Raw genomic sequence first — 15635 nt, 5'->3', positions numbered from 1 at the left:
CCTGCGTCGATTCCTTTACGTCCGCCCGGACGACCTGCCTCGAGACCTGAGTAGAGCATGTGGCGCACAGTACGTTTTTATTTGTACCATGATTCTTATTTGGCATATGTCTCTACTTTAGTCTGCAACGCAGTAACTGTTTATCCCCGCTTACGGTTGCATTTGTTTTAAACTTTTTTTTTTTTGGCAGCTACAACACCATGACCAACTTGGCGTCGCTGCTCCTGTTGCTGGTCTCGATCTCACTTCTCACGACGCAGGCTCATTGCGCCCAGGATGCGCCAGGACTCTTTTATCTTGTCTTAGCTTTGTCTTCCATGGGATACCTGTACCTGGCAACGCTGCTCCTCCTTTGGTTCGTGGTCCTGTTCTGTCTGAATGGTCTAGTAATTGTTTTGGAACTCTTTGGCGTCGGTTCGCGAGTGATGCAGTGGGAAGGCGCTACACAGGACATGTTGGACGAGGTTCCAATCATCAAATTCACGAAACACGATCTGAACAGCGCTTCACCAGTCCAGGACCGAGAGGAGGGCTCGCCATCATCCTCGGACGAAAAGAGCACCGCGATGCCAAGCATTGTTGTATCAGACGATTCTGCGGGAGTACAGTCGGGAAGACAGGATTCGTCAGGGATCGTCGTTATTGACATGAGACAGACTTCTCGTGTAGAGGAAAGCAATCCAGTCTCTCTGACTACTAACTTGCCAGACACGGAGGAGAACATAGGCAACATGCTGACATTTGATCATCTGAGTTCAGAGGAGAGAGAGCTGGCAGTCCGTATCTCGACATCATGTTCTATCTGTCTATGCGACTATGAGGATCTGGAGGAGCTCCGGCACCTTCCCTGCGACCATTACTTTCACAAGGAATGCGTGGACGAATGGCTGAAACTCAAGCGGACATGTCCTCTGTGCAAGTACGACATCTCTCGGACGAATCGCGGTGCTAAACGTTGGTCCAGGCGTTCAAATCGACACCAGACAAGTGGAAGCGATGGTGCTCGTGGGTCGCGACGCTTTTCGCTGAGGAGATAATGTGTCTAGTCAACAATACCACCCAATGTAAATATCATGTAATTCACTTGTTTGTATTAAAAAAAAAAACTGAATTTACAAAAGCATGGCGAATGCTTTCTCTGCACACAGTCTACATTAGAGCTAATTTTACCCTGCGAAGAAATTCCAGCTTGCCAATACGAGTGAAGTCTGTTGAATGCGGACGAAGATCAATGGGGTCACTTCCTCCTTCTTACTTGCAGCATTGCCCGCTACGTTCTTCAGAAAGCACAATGATGGCCCTCATCGCTCCACAGCGCGTCTTCAAGTGATAGCACTACTGAACTGGACTGGACTCGTGGGTTACCAACATCATGGGGTTGGCCTGTCTCAAATGCGCTCTGTTGGTTATTGGCTCTCCCTTTTTTCACTATATATGAAGCCGCTCTTGCAGGACCATTAGGAATGGGAAGCGTTGTTGAGCGAATGCATCGCTTACTCTCTCTTGACATCACTGCGAAATCACCTGCTGCTCCATTTACTCCTCCTTGTCATTGTCGTTGCCCGTCCTTGTACTGCGCTCGCTCTCTTCACCTCCTCCTGTTCTTCTATATCTCCTCCGCTTTCGGGCCGGTACCCTGCCATGCCGCATAGTTACACCAAGGTATAGCACAGCTCCACTCTAGCGTCCTATCCCGCCGTATTATCCTTTCCACTGGCTTTGGCCCTGACCATGCCTTCCTCCTCTTTCGCTTTTGTTGTGATCTAGGTATCCGTGAACAACCAGGATGAGGCACATCATCATCTTGGGTCCAGCTCTTCTGCGACTACACACACCAGCCATAACAGTGCAAGTGTGGACGATACAACAGCTCTAACATCCACATGGACAGAGGTCAACGACACAGACGGAGGAGATCCGTCACTGACATTAACACTGCAGGAGCAACAACGGCGTCAGCAGCACCGCATCTCGGATATACCATCTAACGATACCGACTCATCTAGAAGCAAACAATGGAGTCTTGGACGAATACGGGATGGACTCTTGTCTTTTTCATCCCCGTTTACGTCTTCTACTACGGCTTCTTCCTCATCTTACACCTTGGTCAGAGGAGGGGAAGTAGCACCAACGTCCTCATCTGTAGCGGCATCTTCAGCGCCGTCAGCTTCTTCATCGTCAACATCAGCCAGAAGGCTCGCTCGTCCTGCTACATCGGACGGCGTGTTTGCCAACATCCCTGCCAAACCCGAAGTTGAGGCGCAAAAGGACGATGAACAACGACCACCAGTAAGTGTGAGACAGCTCCCAATTGTTACAGCACCCTCTATTTCGGTTTTATGATACGATATTAAACATTAGCATCCTATCACCTTTCCATGGTTTTTTTTTTTTGTTTTTTGTTGATAGACCTATGACTCTGCAGTCCAGGATGTGACTCCACCGTACTTCGAGATGACAATGGTCTCTTCAGGTGGGAACGGAGACGACATCCTTGTCGAAGGCATTCCCGTTGGAAACTTTTTCCAGTTCCTATGGAATGTAGCTGGTATGCAAGTTTCTATCGGCAAGAGAATCTCTTCCCTTTTTTTTTTCATGTCCTCTCTTGCTCACCACATCTTTTTTTTTTTCTGTTCTTATGCAAACCATATCATAGTGGCGGTCAGCTTTCAATTCTTAGGGGTCTTGTTGACCTACCTTCTGCACAACTCGCATGCCTCCAAGGTACACTGGGCCAATTCCAATGTCACTGCATAAGATCATTGCCCTTGACTAACACAAATATATACATCTGCTTGTAGGCTGGATCGATGGTCGGTTTGGGGATCACACTACTCAACTTTGGTATTCGCATGAGAGGTGGATTCGACAACATGCTTGGCAGCGAAGATGTGATGGGCTCCAATACTGGACCTGCGGGCGAAATTACCCAGATCGACAAACACCCCTTCGTGGACGACACTGGCTATGTCATTAGTGATGGTGGCGATAGCGGCTATTCGTACGGCTCCAGTGCAGATTCTGCTCAGATGGACTGGCTCGATGCAGATATGGAGAGTCATTGGGTGTCCCTGGTCCTGATGGTCGCTGGATGGATGATCATTGTCAAAGCCCTTGCGGAATATGTGACTGTCAAACGAACAGAAAGGCTCATCAACGCTCGACCCATGGAGGAACGTGAGGCTTCAAGGTCCTCGATCGAGTACGATGTATAGAAGTGCATAAATGCCAACAAAAAAAAAGATAAAAATAAAAAGGGCCCATTTCTTTGCATTTTGATATACGGGCCACAAACATCCTGTTTCTTAACTGGTCTCGCGTTGAATACATTAATACATTCAAATAAAGACTGAACTTTCTTTCGTTTCATTTCGTCGTTCGCCTGCTATCGCTACTTCAGCCGACTACTCTCCTGCATTGCGCTCCAAACTTATATTGATACAAAAGACCTAAGCCTGGGTACAATCGCGAGACTAGGGAAAAAAAAAAAAAAAAAAAAAACGATATATCGTTAGTATGATACGAAGCTGACTTGCCCAAGATAGAAAATGTTTAGAATTCACTCACGATATGGCCCTCCTGCTGACACTTGTAGCATACTTGCGCCTTGGGCCCTTCAGGGCAATCCCTGCTCAGATGTCCAAAGTTATTGCAGTTATAGCACTTGACCCCATTGGCCTTGCAGTCGCGCGAGTAGTGATTAGCACCTCCGCACTTGAAGCAGACTACTTGTCTGCCAGAGACACCTCCGTTCGGGCGACCAGCTCCCATGTTCATTCCAAAATTGCGGGGAGGTCCGTTATAGCGAGGCTGGTTTCGGCAGTTCCGCGCCATGTGTCCCTGATTTTTTTTTTTTTTTTTTTTTTTTTTGGTTTGGAAAAGATAGTATCATAGGCGGGAAGCCAGGATTGTGGGATCCGTTAATTTCCTATGTTACAGTTTAAAAAACCCTCCTTGCGATTGCTGCTCATTCCGTTCCTGGTTGACTTACAAACATGCCGCAGCTGTAGCAACGGCCAGCGGCGCCACCGGCATTACGTGCGATCCTGATCGAAGGACAATCCGCTTGAATATGACCAACTAACGCGCGAGAAATAAAAACGAAATATCCTATCAGATATCCTGTTTCAATAGTCTTGCCGCTTTGACATGTAGTGTGGCAGATCGAGGACGATCCGATCCAAGATAGTATCCAGCCTGTTGTTGTTATTGTTGCTATTATTATAGTTGTTATTGTTGTTCCTTTTAACTCTGCTTGCAAAACTTACCTCCTCCACAAGAGTAGCACTGTTTAGCATCGGTCGTGCGGGGCTGGGGGCACATATTTGACTCGTGGCCAGACTGCTTGCAGTTGTAGCAGAGGCGCTCGGGCTCTGTGCATGCATTAGCATAGTGGCCCACTTTTTTTGGAGGAAGGGGGAAGAGAACGATCGATTTTGAAGAAACAAAAGGATATCCTTTGTGTCAATTATCGGCAGTGAAGACGAGACGAAACCAACCAACCCAACCGACTGCGATGTCATCTGGAGGCCGCCTTACCATTGCCACACTTGAAACAACCTTTCCTTGCGTACGACATGATTCAATTAACAAAAACTTATAAACACCTGTCGTATACGCGCCCAAAAAATTGTTATAGAGGGTATAGGTGTTAGGCATGGCCGAGAAGATCATACTGATGCTTGGCCCCACACACATACACACACATGCACGCACACAATTGAATTAGGATGCGATAATAGGGCCGGTCGTAGGTTCATCAAAGTGAGGCGTGAAATATCCAGCTGTATCGATCGCCATGCCATGCTTCAGATACGCAACACATACAAGAGCAAGGTGTGGGACCCTGATATAACAGGTCACGCTGCTTTCCTGGAAAAAGAACCCCGTTCCCCGAGCTGACAAGCCGGTTCGCAACATAGGAGCCTATTCCCATCCATACCTCTTTCTCAGTGTACGTCTCCATCGAATGCAGTCGGCACGTTAATCCTGATCAGTCTGTTCCTTGCTCATTACCTCTTATATGTGCTGCTCCGGAATGAATGAAATGTAAGGATGGTTGCGAATAGCGTGAAAGGGCGGCCAGTCTTTACAAGAGGATGATCACTGTTTGCGATCCATCAATATCACAATACGTCATCTGGGCTCCCATTAATTTTTTTTTTGTTTGAATATTTCGAGCGGGTACGATTGAACTAGAAAAAAAGATGTGCGCAAAGATGTTCTCTAATCTTCAGGGGCAGGGTCGGCCTCAGCCTCGGCTCTAGGGGCTGATTGGATGAAAGTATTCATGCAGAGTCGTATGCATGTTTGAAGAGCATCCGTCGAGTTGTCCGGTTCATGGTTGGTTCGGGAAACAAGGTGTCCATGTAATTACGATATTAGGAGCGGAGAGCGAGCAGAAAATAGCGGCGAGAAAAAGAGACACGCATTGGTTAGTAAATGGTTTGGTATCCATGTATGGGAGGCAATCAAGATACAGCATCGAATGATGAACGCAAGACATTACCCTCCTGCATATCCGAGGTCCAAAGAGTCAAGTTGTCCCTCAAGAGCTGCATGATCAACGTCGAGTCCTTGTAGCTCTCCTCGCTAAGGGTATCCAACTCGGCGATGGCGTCATCGAAAGCCTGCTTGGCCAAGTGACAGGCGCGATCGGGTGAGTTCAAGATCTCGTAGTAGAAGACAGAGAAGTTAAGAGCCAAGCCGAGACGGATGGGGTGGGTAGGGGGAAGTTCAGTGATGGCGACATCGCTGGCAGCCTTGTAGGCCTCCAAGGACTTGTCAGCAGCCTCCTTGCGCTTGTCACCGGTGGCAAATTCGGCCAAGTAACGGTGGTAGTCGCCCTTCATCTTATGGTAGAAGACCTTGGACTCGCCCAGCTCAGCGTTGGGGATCAGGTGCTCCTCCAAGACCTTGAGAATATCCTGGCAGATCTCAGCGAGTTCGTCCTCGATCTTGGCACGGTAGGTCTTGATCATGGCGACGTGGGCCTCAGAGCCCTTGGACTCCTCCTTCTGCTCGATCGAGGAGACAATGCGCCACGAGGCACGGCGGGCACCAATGACGTTCTTGTATGCGACCGAGAGGAGGTTGCGCTCCTCAACAGAGAGCTCCTTGTTGACGGAAGCGACGTCCTTCATGTTCTTGACCATCTCTATCAATTGCACAGTACGATATGCACAAGAAAACGCATGGTGTGAATAATCGTTTCCTCGAGACCTGACTTAATAATACTATGGCTGTTTTCCTAATTGCTCCACGCGCCAGAAAGAACCGGTACCACACAAACATGGCTAAAGACGTCGGGAAGGCTCAAAAAAAACCGTGACCACAGCGGGAAAATAAAAACGGGAGTGACGTGAAAGAAACTGATGGAAGAAACCCGTGGAGCCCCAGTCCAGCGAGCGTAAGAGGGGAGCCTCGTATGCCATACAAGGCGGGGTACGAAGAAAAAAGATTAAGGTATGGAGGCATGAGGGGAGGGTAAAATGTGGGTGCGACTGTATAGTACAGTAAAGTACGCGGGTGAAAAGGCAAAAAAGCAAAGCAGCGATCCCGCGTGACCAAGTGGGGTCTTGCCGAAGTATCAGAGACCCCGAATGGAAGCACAAAGCAAACAAAGGGACACGAGGCAATAAAATGAGAAAAGATGCACAGGAAAAGCGGCAGTGGCTAGCTTGACGTGCCTCAAAGAACATATGACGCAAGGCGACCGACCTGCAGTGCCTTTGCCCTCAATTCCCTCTTGGTTGCCACCAGAAACAACTTCTTGTCAAAACGCGTTTGCAACTCTCCCCTTCCATGGTTCGAGGCGCGTTGAGGATAAAAAAGGACATTCGCGGAAAAAAGAGACGCGTTCCTGAATATAAAAAAAGAAGAAAATGCGTGGTATGTGATGAAGAGAAGAAAGAGAGGGAAAAGGGGTATAGCTGAAGTAAGGTGGATGGGGTCAGGTAGGGCTGTTGCCACCAAAGCTGAGGGGAACGAAGATGAGGGCGATGAAGATAAGAGAGAGAGCTGAGTCGGAGCTGTACCTTCGTAGCGCTCGGCCTGCTCAGCGAGCTTGGCGAGGTAGACGTGGTCTTCGCGGGAGTGGGTGGTGTCGGCCATTGTGTGTTAGTGTGAATAGAGGGATGGGTGGATGGATGGATAGATGGGTGGTGGATAGATAGAAAGACGCGTGCGAGTTTGAAGAAAAAGAAGAAAGAGAGAAAGAGAGCAAGTACGATCGATGGATGGATTGGGTTTAAATGGATGGGGGATGACGAGTGAGAGGGCGGGTTTTATGTGAAGTGAATGAATGGACTGGGTTACTACAGCCAGTGGACTGTTTCGATTTTATATTCTCCGCCGCGTGTTTCCCTCCCTCTCCCCCCCTCCCTTTTCACATACTGTCCGCACAAACACACACTTCGGCAAGAGAGTATGAGAGTATTTTGTTCTATTCTGTATTCTGTATTGAATTGTATAATGTAATGGCTCCCATTCACGCGGCCATCCCCTCCGTCATTATATTATATTCTCGTGCTCCTCTTTCTTTTTTTTTATCCAAGAGGCGAACTCCGCTTTCGTCTCTTTTTTACCACGACCCTATCGTCTATGCTGGCTACCAAGGCCTACTACCAGAGACCATTTGTTTGAATCCTCAGCGAGTTTGAATGAGGGTCTCGATCGACAACAAGCATGCCAGACATGTCCCCAAAGAACAGCTGCATCGCATCTGTGTCAAACGGATATAAATGGATAAAATAGCAAACACAGGGATCTCTCTCCCTCGCTTTATCCCTCTCCTTCCCTCGTTTGCATTCGTTCGCGTGGGGAAAGCAGAGGAAGCGCATGGTCAAGTGCACGTTGTTGTTTTTGGTCTAGCCTGCGCGGTTGCCTGGTCTACAAAGTGATCAGCCAACTTTGCATGCTTGCTCACCAAAGCAAGCATGCAATACAATAACAAGATACAATAAATCATATATAGTCCATCTGTTTGTAGATGAAAAGGTTGTTGCCGTTATCACTGTCGCTTGCCGCTGTTGCTACTGCTGTCGTTGGTTGCTTGGTTGGCATTGCGAGTGTTGGTGTTGTTGTCAAGGGCTGGGTTGAATATGAATGAGTAATAATACAATTGGACCGCATCATCCACAGGCTGTCCCGTGCCTCCTTGCCTCCTTTTGCTTGCCGAGATTAGGCTGCAAACAAACGTTGGATTCATAATCATCGATGTATACTTTTAAGTACAAGGACGTCCTTGCCGAAGTCCTTGTTCTCTTGTGCGGTGCCTGACCTTGAACCTGTGCCGTACTTGGACTCGTCCCCTCCATCCATGTCCCCATCCCTATGCCCATCCCTATCCTTAACCTCATCCCCACCTTAACACTCTCTCCATTCCACTCTTCACTCACACTTCCTTCTTTCTCTTTCTTTCTTTCTTTATCCGTCCATCCCTCTCTCTCCCTCCCTCCCTCTTTCTTCCCCTCCCTTCTTTCTTTCATTTGTGCACTCTTGCTCGCCCTACTCCACATCTCACCCGATCCGCCTGTGCTTCTGCCACCAGTGATTCTATTCTTGCCTCAGCCCACTGTCTGTCCTTTGCTCAGCTCGCTGTATGCTCTTTAGGTTATTTCCTTCAGACTCATCTTGCCGAGGATCCGGCAGCCTACAGCACTCCTTTTTTGGGTCCTATTCCTCGCGCCCCTTCTTTCCTTCTTTCCTTCTTTCCTTCTTCCCTTCTTTCTTCTCCCTCAATCCCACTGCAGTTACATGAGACCAATCAATAAAGCGAGGCATCTCTTAAAAAAGTCGCTAAGTACACCTGTACACGGATGCTCTCCAGACGACCAGATCACCCAACCGCGGAATGATACAGCATCCCTTATCTTCCAACTGTGCTAAATGAAGATGCTGCTCACAAGTCTTCGGCAACTTTAAAAAAAAACTTGGCTGATCATGGTTTGATCCATGACCATGCTGTAGTACGCGTGTGGTTAGAGCACTCCCGTCCCACCAGTCATAGGTGGAATGTTGTACGTGAAAAAAGAACCCATGTGCCCTTCTAAAAGCCATGGAGACAGTGCTCGACTCCCCAGTCATTCTTCCCGACCCTTTTCTTGACCTTACAACCAGCTTGGCAGACGAATGTTACTCAGAAACACGTCTTTTCTTAAGCCAGTTTCAACCGTTTTTCACGTAAACTCCTTACTGTCATCGCTATGAATTTGCATGAGAACATGATTTGCCCCAATCTCATTTCTTTGCTAGTGATGTATTTTTAATAATCCTGGACCACGTCGCTGGTTGCATGGTAGGCTCGAAACCTGCCGTCGCCGACTAGTCCGGTTATGGTTATCCCTTCTACGAACAAGAAACCAATATTTGATCCTGTCTCGTGTATAGACTAGCTTGCTTTTGAGTCTAGGCCACTTCAAACTACATAAAATTAAGCTCTTTGCCTAAACTCCATTTAACACAAGATGGTCGCCACCAATTCCTCGCTGGCTTCTTACCAGCTCAAAGTATCCAAGGAGAAACAGAGCCGAATGGGTGTGTTACAATGCCTTGCGGCAACAGTAGCAATTTTTCGCCACTCTAGTTTAGTTGGTTTCATGGACTGACTGCAAAACAGGGGTTTTATACTTGCCTTTCCCGTATACACATGTTTAAGTACGCATGTTCAAAGGAACTTATTCCACCAATATCCTTGATACGCGTTTAAGGAGGAGATCTGGCGTCAATAACCCCCCTTCCTTTCCTCATTCACCTTTAACCTTCATTCCAGAGATAGGTCCAGTTCGCGTTTTATGTTGTAAATGAAGCTGAAAATGATTCTTGACCATCGCGACAGTGCCATGAAACCCAGCGCAATTGAACACCTGGGAACCAGAGAACAGTTTTATTGAACGTCGCTGAATCGCTGATTACTGGACAGAGTGTCATGCCGAATAGACTACAACCGCTCCAAAGCAGATCGACACTTACCCCTCGATTTCAATCATATTCCAGGTGTACCTGAAATTCCTAAAAAAAAAGAGATCCCTAGTTTCGAAGATACTTGTCTCCATCTCGTATACGTACTTTGGCTTGAACTCGTCTCTTATTCTTTGGAGGAGAAACTGTTGTACATTCATCTATTAATGTCGCCATAGATGTGTCCGACATGCACTTTTCTCAAAATCCCCAATCGCAATAACACGGTCTCTGCCGACATTAGCCCCGCTGGTGGATAGTATCAATCACGTTGTTTATGACACGGAGATCTGCATACACCTCCACGTTCCGCTATTTGAACTAGTTGATGATGAGCAACATCTCAAACTAGGGCGTCAGCGCTTCGTGGACCTTCTTGATCAAGAGCAGGTCGACATGTTGGATACGTCCATTGCGGTCTTGTACGGCGACCCCGATCTTGAGTGGAGTGTTCTCGCCGAAACTCAACACCTTGGTGATCAGCATTGCGTTCCGCTAGGTCGTTACGGTGTCTAGCTCAAACAAACCGGGCGCATCGACTAGTAAGTAGCACGTGCTGCCCGTTGATTTCAACCAGCTCTTGCTGAAAGTTTGTCGTGATTCCATCGCCATTATTTGAGAACTCGGACATGAAGTTCGCTCCGAGATGGTCGGCAATAAAGCTCTTTCCGGTCCCGGGTTGCCGATGATGAACGAAATGTAGGTCGAACCATAGATTAGAGTTGAGGCGCTCAGTGCTGCTCTATGAGTAGGAAGGAGGCGGCGGGTATGTGTGTTGGGCAAATTATAGAATCATAGTTTATATGGAATTACTTAAACTCCTCGCTCCAGAATGAGCTCTGCTTCGCCCTTTCTTTCTGCGAGGGCGAAGTACAAACAAACCCGTAGACCATCTCAAAACTGCTACTTTTAGGAGTTATAATTCTACAGCCTATAGCACTGAAACAGCATGTTTCCTTCATATTACATAATCCCCTATTCACTTTGGAGCCCCCGCGGCACCGTTCTTGGATGTCGAGAGCTTGAAGATGATTCCAGTGCTTACTGACTGGCGGTGATAGTGGTGTTAGCGGCACTAGGATGAGGGGTAGCTCAGAAAAAAGCGCGTGCTGGGCGTGCTGGGCGTACTGGGCCTGTCGAGTCTGGGCCTGTAGGGCATTCAGGGTTTCGTGTGCCATCCGAGATCAAGGATAAAAGCTGTATTTTGCATTGAAGCATGGTTCTGTAGGGGAAGTTGGGGACGCGTAGGAGAAGGATTGATAAAGCCAAAGGTGTACTTTGGTGAAATGAAGGTCCATTGCAATGTAGGGAGCGATAGAGAGTTGTCAAAAGTCACGGATTTCATAGGCATCAACGCATGCATGCACTGCTAAGAACGCGAAGCCTTTTGTTTCGGCAGGCCTTGATAGATGCGGGGAAATAGGAGGACAAGGTGTGATTGCTAGCTCTCGTCAAATCTTTTATTCATGTGCACAGAATAGACCCTGCGGAACAATCAGTTTAACGCGTCTTCTGTCTTCGTCGCATTATCTTCTGAACCGAGAGAGACCAACAAAGGGATGGATCGCTCAAAATAGCCATCCTATTTCCACTACAACGAAGAAAATACAGTTGGGGATGCAATGGGTTCAAGTCTGGGAACATGGTGTTGCGAAAGTTAAAAGGAGTTTTCAGTGGTGAAGGTGTATAAAGTGGCAAAGACTGAGGTTCAAGTAAGGGAGGTGCGTGCCTTGAATACTAGTGGTTTCAATATTTCTGTCCAATACAACATCTCTGACATTGTTCCAGAGGGTTGGCTTTTGAAGCTGCTTTGCCATTTTCTTTACCTGTTTTGCAACACTCTTAGCGATATAGAATGGCTCGACGCTCCTCTTTTATCAGCTTTCTCCCTTAATCCGTTTGTGCTTGTTAATACGAATGTGCGTGCTGTCGGTAGGACGAAGGTGCTGTAACTTTTTGAGTCGAGCCCGTAATACCCTCGCTAGACATCTCCTACTTCATAACGCTCACACTCACAAACACATCCAACATGCCGACCTACTCTTGATCAAGAAGGTCCACGATGCGCTGACACCCCAGTTTGAGATGTTGCTCATCGTCAACAAAACCAAACCGCGGAACTTGTCTAATATGAGAACCCCGCCTGCATAAGGGGCTTCGTTAACACCATCCACCAGCTGACCGGAGTCAATGTCAGCGAGGGGCGCGTGATCGCGATCCGCGACTTTAGGCAGGGGGAGCCACAGAATGTGCTGCCCCTGATTCGGATGCTGACTTCTAAGGCTGAAGCGTCCGTTACCAATGTCGAAGACATCCATGTTTCTGAGGAGGATTTCATTGATATCGCAACCAAGTTTGTGAAATTCCTATACAACGCAGTTGCCGGCGGCCTCACTCTCACAACGCTCTTTGAATACATAATTGCTTGAGCTGCCCGACCGGGTCCAACCATCTCTTGCATATTGCACTTTTACGACACAATAATACTTCGTCTTCAATGCTTTGAATAATAAACGTACGTTATATTCTGATGGAGTGATTACTACCACCATTTACTTGTTAAATAAAGTGATAGAGTATTATATTTCGAGACAATACTATAGAATTCTGAGAGCTGCAAGCGAATGAGGCAGCTTTATCCCCTCGCACTTCTGGCCTGGTTGGCAAGGGACACTGAACACAGGGCAGATAGCCGTTCAACTTCTCACCAGCAGCACGTCCTCAAGTTAATCATCTACGCTGTCAACTTGGAAGAGAATGCCGCATACAATATGTCGGGGTGTGGTGATGTGCCTTTCTTTTGCTGCAGCATCCACTATGCGGTAAGGGAAGGAACGAGGATGTATTGGCGCTTGAAATTATATATTAAGGGCATCATAGTTCTAGCTTTCGTCTGTTCCGCTTTCCATCAGCCATTCGTTCACGCCATATTGGATACATCCTCGAGCCGAGTCTACGCTCTTGTGCCTACAAGACTGTTTCCAGCTGTCCATCCTTTACCACCGTCACTCTTTATCAACCTCCTCTGCCTAGTTACTCTCCATCAAGCCTTAATAATACGGAATTGGAGCTTCCAAGGACAAGTAATGGACAACGAGCCCTGGTCATACATCATCACGCAGCGGCTTGCACGTACCCATCACGACGCACCGGAGAAGAAATACTATGCTCTTTACAACGTGATTCTAACCGCCGTCTTTCGGATTAAGGAACGCTTCATGATCTTCCCACAGACGTATCCTTGGATGCGCGCGATGCAGAGGATTTAGCGGTGGAGTTCCTTGTTAAGCTGAACGACGGGACCCAGCCACGGGCGCCGATTTCAAGTGCGCCGGCGATTGCGACACTATACAGAGGAGGATCGACGCTGATATGCAGACACGCGAAGGACCCTTCTCCATACGGCAGAGCTTTCGCATACCTCGTTTCCACTTTGTCAGCGCAATGGGAACTCACCTACCTGGGACGCATTGCCCATAGCAGGGAGAAGTAACGATAGTTTGAAGGCATTACATGACAACGAGACAAGGCGGAGTGACCCAGAGTTGACTGGAAAATCCTCAGTGAATTTGAATCCTTATTGAACGGGCTACCTTTGTTGGGCTCAAGAAAAAAAATGCGTTCATCGATCTTGGACACGGAGGTTGCTCGCGTAAACTCGAAGAGCTTGTGACGGCCGCTGCTGTACTGCTGTCGCTGATGTGAATGCTCCTGCTTTCCGAAACGGTGACATGGCTTAAATTCCCTTTTTCCATCCGCATCACCATCCATTGTCATGTAAATCTATTTCCATCCTCATTCTAATTACATGATTAGCTGCATTCACAGCCCTCTTTACATTCAGGGGCATTGCAAGTCTAGAGTTAGAAAAGCGTATATTTTTGTAAGACCTGCCTAACCGCAACAAGGTAGTTCGCTGTGATAGGGGACTGAAAGCAACAGGGGTAGTCTCATTGATACAAAGCTTCAGATAGAAAAGTGGCTCCGAGTGGTGGGCCAGTGACACTTTCAGCAAGCAGGACAATATAGCGACTGGAATGTGCATCCATAGCCAGGTCCTAGGAATCACTGGGATCTAGAGACGCGTTGCAAGGGTTCCATCCTGGACTAAACTATGTACATTTATAGGAAGATCGAGAAGCAACTGCCCCTTGGTTTTGGCAGTGTGCGGTTTGTCCATTCCAGCCCATGCAATTGCACGCTTAACCCCCTTTTATGATGCACAGAAGGGAGAGAAGGAGAGTAAAGGATGAGCAGAAAGGGTTAAGGGAGGAAGGAGACATGTTCAGGCCATACGATACATACCAATTAGCATGCAAGAACACAAGGAAGCAAGGACCCTACTTCCACTTGTTCTCCTCGCTCTGTATTCTGCACTCAGCACTGCACTACTCATTCCTCCCTCGATCGCGGACACTCATTCGACATTCGACCACGCAGGACCATGCTCTCTTCCAACAGCGCACTGAATGCTAATGGCGATCCCAACCTGAATCGCCTAGCACACCAGCAGCAACCACAGCAAGCACTACCACAGCACCAGAATAACGGCGGCAATAACCCTCTGCTGCAGCAGCATGCCCAACAGCCTCAAGCACACCATCAACATCACCAGCACCTGCTACAGGATCATCACCACCACCACTCGCATCATAGTCGACAAGACGAGGCACGTTTGTCGCACAGAATAGTTTACCTTGGATGTGCAGACTCTGTACATTTTCTTTATGATTACTCTAGAAAGTGCGGAGTGTGAACGCGAAGCACTAAAAACTTTATCTTATAATTCTACCTTCTCGTCCTACCCGCAGGAAAAAGCTCGGCAACGCGCAGAGCAGCGGGCAAAAGACATTGCCAAGAACCAAGAACACATTTTTTACTCTGCGAGATATTATGGTAGACAGCAATCCGTAGATTGAAGGGAACACGTCTCTCAATATTCTGTGTACTGACCACTCGTCATTTTCTTATTTATTGTTTTTTTATTCTAATACCGCTTCATAGACGATATTTGGGAGTACAGGCAAGCTCTTTCTTTCATAACTGCAAAAGACCCGTGCAAATGAAGACATTCAAGGCAAAAAAATATCCTTACCTGCGATAAACACTCGTCTCGTAATATCCTCACTTAGGCATGTGTCGCTCCCCAAGGCCATCGCACGGCATGCTCCGAACGAGCTGATGACCGAGGATGAGTGGAGGGCCCTTGGTGTCAAGCAGTCGCAAGGATGGGAACACTACATGATTCACAGTGAGTGAGGAATGTTCATAGAATACGGATGCGCTCTAATTGGTTCAGAAAACGTCTCTGTTACCAATACATCGTTCATTTTCTGTACCCTTTGATTTTTTAGGTCCAGAGCCACATGTCCTGCTGTTTAAACGCGAGAAAGATTACCAGGCCAAGTAATAAAACCAATGCTTCTGATCATAAAAATGGTTGAAACGGAGCTACTGCTTACTCACGCATTCTTGACCTTTTTTACCCAGGTACCTTAACGGTCCCAAGCAACCATAATTCAGCAGCATAAGTGGCGGCCATGCTGCTTACTATTATCTCAGTAGAGACGATAGGCGACGAGTTGATGGCGACTATTAGATATGGCAAACATTTATATCCTCTCCCTATTTTAATAATAAATTTTGATCTGATAACCTTCCTGTCACAACGGACA

General features: G+C 47.5%; 6 protein-coding genes across 6 annotated transcripts; 4 read left to right on the top strand and 2 right to left on the bottom strand.

The window, feature by feature from the left end:
- The first annotated feature begins 129 nt into the window (after nucleotides 1-129).
- On the top strand, nucleotides 130-1165 carry BC939DRAFT_12639 (uncharacterized protein). The gene has a single exon (XM_051550034.1). The coding sequence runs from the start codon at nucleotides 201-203 to the stop codon at nucleotides 1035-1037; it is 837 nt and encodes a 278-aa protein (XP_051415680.1). The 5' UTR covers nucleotides 130-200; the 3' UTR covers nucleotides 1038-1165.
- Nucleotides 1166-1551: 386 nt separating this feature from the next.
- BC939DRAFT_12435 (uncharacterized protein) lies at nucleotides 1552-3476 on the top strand. Its single transcript, XM_051550015.1, has 5 exons — nucleotides 1552-1662; nucleotides 1768-2289; nucleotides 2410-2548; nucleotides 2657-2724; nucleotides 2802-3476. The coding sequence occupies exons 1-5, from the start codon at nucleotides 1642-1644 to the stop codon at nucleotides 3213-3215; spliced, it is 1164 nt and encodes a 387-aa protein (XP_051415679.1). The 5' UTR covers nucleotides 1552-1641; the 3' UTR covers nucleotides 3216-3476.
- A 1-nt stretch (nucleotide 3477) lies between these two features.
- On the top strand, nucleotides 3478-4011 carry BC939DRAFT_12271 (uncharacterized protein). The gene has a single exon (XM_051550005.1). It carries the CDS (start codon nucleotides 3571-3573, stop codon nucleotides 3892-3894), a length of 324 nt encoding a protein of 107 aa, XP_051415678.1. The 5' UTR covers nucleotides 3478-3570; the 3' UTR covers nucleotides 3895-4011.
- Nucleotides 4012-4727: 716 nt separating this feature from the next.
- On the bottom strand, nucleotides 4728-7352 carry BC939DRAFT_441198 (14-3-3 domain-containing protein). The gene is made up of 3 exons (XM_051554187.1): nucleotides 7038-7352; nucleotides 5510-6157; nucleotides 4728-5270 (listed from the first exon to the last, which is right to left on the bottom strand). Exons 1-3 carry the CDS (start codon nucleotides 7111-7113, stop codon nucleotides 5227-5229), a joined length of 768 nt encoding a protein of 255 aa, XP_051415677.1. The 5' UTR covers nucleotides 7114-7352; the 3' UTR covers nucleotides 4728-5226.
- Nucleotides 7353-10220: 2868 nt separating this feature from the next.
- Nucleotides 10221-12455, bottom strand: BC939DRAFT_526104 (uncharacterized protein). Its single transcript, XM_051561348.1, has 4 exons — nucleotides 12002-12455; nucleotides 11089-11108; nucleotides 10514-10702; nucleotides 10221-10431 (listed from the first exon to the last, which is right to left on the bottom strand). Exons 1-4 carry the CDS (start codon nucleotides 12276-12278, stop codon nucleotides 10309-10311), a joined length of 609 nt encoding a protein of 202 aa, XP_051415676.1. The 5' UTR covers nucleotides 12279-12455; the 3' UTR covers nucleotides 10221-10308.
- Nucleotides 12456-15090: 2635 nt separating this feature from the next.
- Nucleotides 15091-15370, top strand: BC939DRAFT_393352 (regulatory subunit of cyclin-dependent kinase; the record flags this gene model as incomplete). The annotated part of the gene is made up of 2 exons (XM_051552084.1): nucleotides 15091-15211; nucleotides 15315-15370. Coding segments are annotated over 2 exons (177 nt in total), but the record flags the coding sequence as incomplete, so codon positions are not given.
- Nucleotides 15371-15635: the final 265 nt, after the last annotated feature.

Source organism: Gamsiella multidivaricata, assembly GCF_025024155.1.
Source record: "Gamsiella multidivaricata strain RSA 2152 chromosome Unknown BC939scaffold_10, whole genome shotgun sequence".
NCBI lineage: Eukaryota > Fungi > Mortierellomycota > Mortierellomycetes > Mortierellales > Mortierellaceae > Gamsiella > Gamsiella multidivaricata.
Note: the sequence above shows the minus strand (reverse complement) of the source record. Positions and strands in the feature narration are given on the sequence as shown.

What these genes read in the sequence shown, in the direction of transcription:
- BC939DRAFT_12639 (XM_051550034.1), top strand. Translation starts at nt 201, where the DNA reads ATGACCAACTTGGCGTCGCTGCTCCTGTTGCTGGTCTCGATCTCACTT.
- BC939DRAFT_12435 (XM_051550015.1), top strand. Translation starts at nt 1,642, where the DNA reads ATGCCGCATAGTTACACCAAG. An exon ending in TGCCGCATAGTTACACCAAG is followed by an intron (nt 1,663 to 1,767) that starts GTATAGCACAGC and finishes GTTGTGATCTAG; the next exon opens with GTATCCGTGAACAACCAGGA. An exon ending in ACAACTCGCATGCCTCCAAG is followed by an intron (nt 2,725 to 2,801) that starts GTACACTGGGCC and finishes ATCTGCTTGTAG; the next exon opens with GCTGGATCGATGGTCGGTTT.
- BC939DRAFT_12271 (XM_051550005.1), top strand. Translation starts at nt 3,571, where the DNA reads ATGGCCCTCCTGCTGACACTTGTAGCATACTTGCGCCTTGGGCCCTTC.
- BC939DRAFT_441198 (XM_051554187.1), bottom strand. Translation starts at nt 7,113, where the DNA reads ATGGCCGACACCACCCACTCCCGCGAAGACCACGTCTACCTCGCCAAG. An exon ending in GCAGGCCGAGCGCTACGAAG is followed by an intron (nt 6,158 to 7,037) that starts GTACAGCTCCGA and finishes TGCAATTGATAG; the next exon opens with AGATGGTCAAGAACATGAAG. An exon ending in GACCTCGGATATGCAGGAGG is followed by an intron (nt 5,271 to 5,509) that starts GTAATGTCTTGC and finishes TCATCCAATCAG; the next exon opens with CCCCTAGAGCCGAGGCTGAG.
- BC939DRAFT_526104 (XM_051561348.1), bottom strand. Translation starts at nt 12,278, where the DNA reads ATGGATGTCTTCGACATTGGTAACGGACGCTTCAGCCTTAGAAGTCAG. An exon ending in GTGGACCTTCTTGATCAAGA is followed by an intron (nt 11,109 to 12,001) that starts GTAGGTCGGCAT and finishes AATGCCCTACAG; the next exon opens with GCCCAGACTCGACAGGCCCA. An exon ending in TTGAAATCAACGGGCAGCAC is followed by an intron (nt 10,432 to 10,513) that starts GTGCTACTTACT and finishes CTGATCACCAAG; the next exon opens with GTGTTGAGTTTCGGCGAGAA.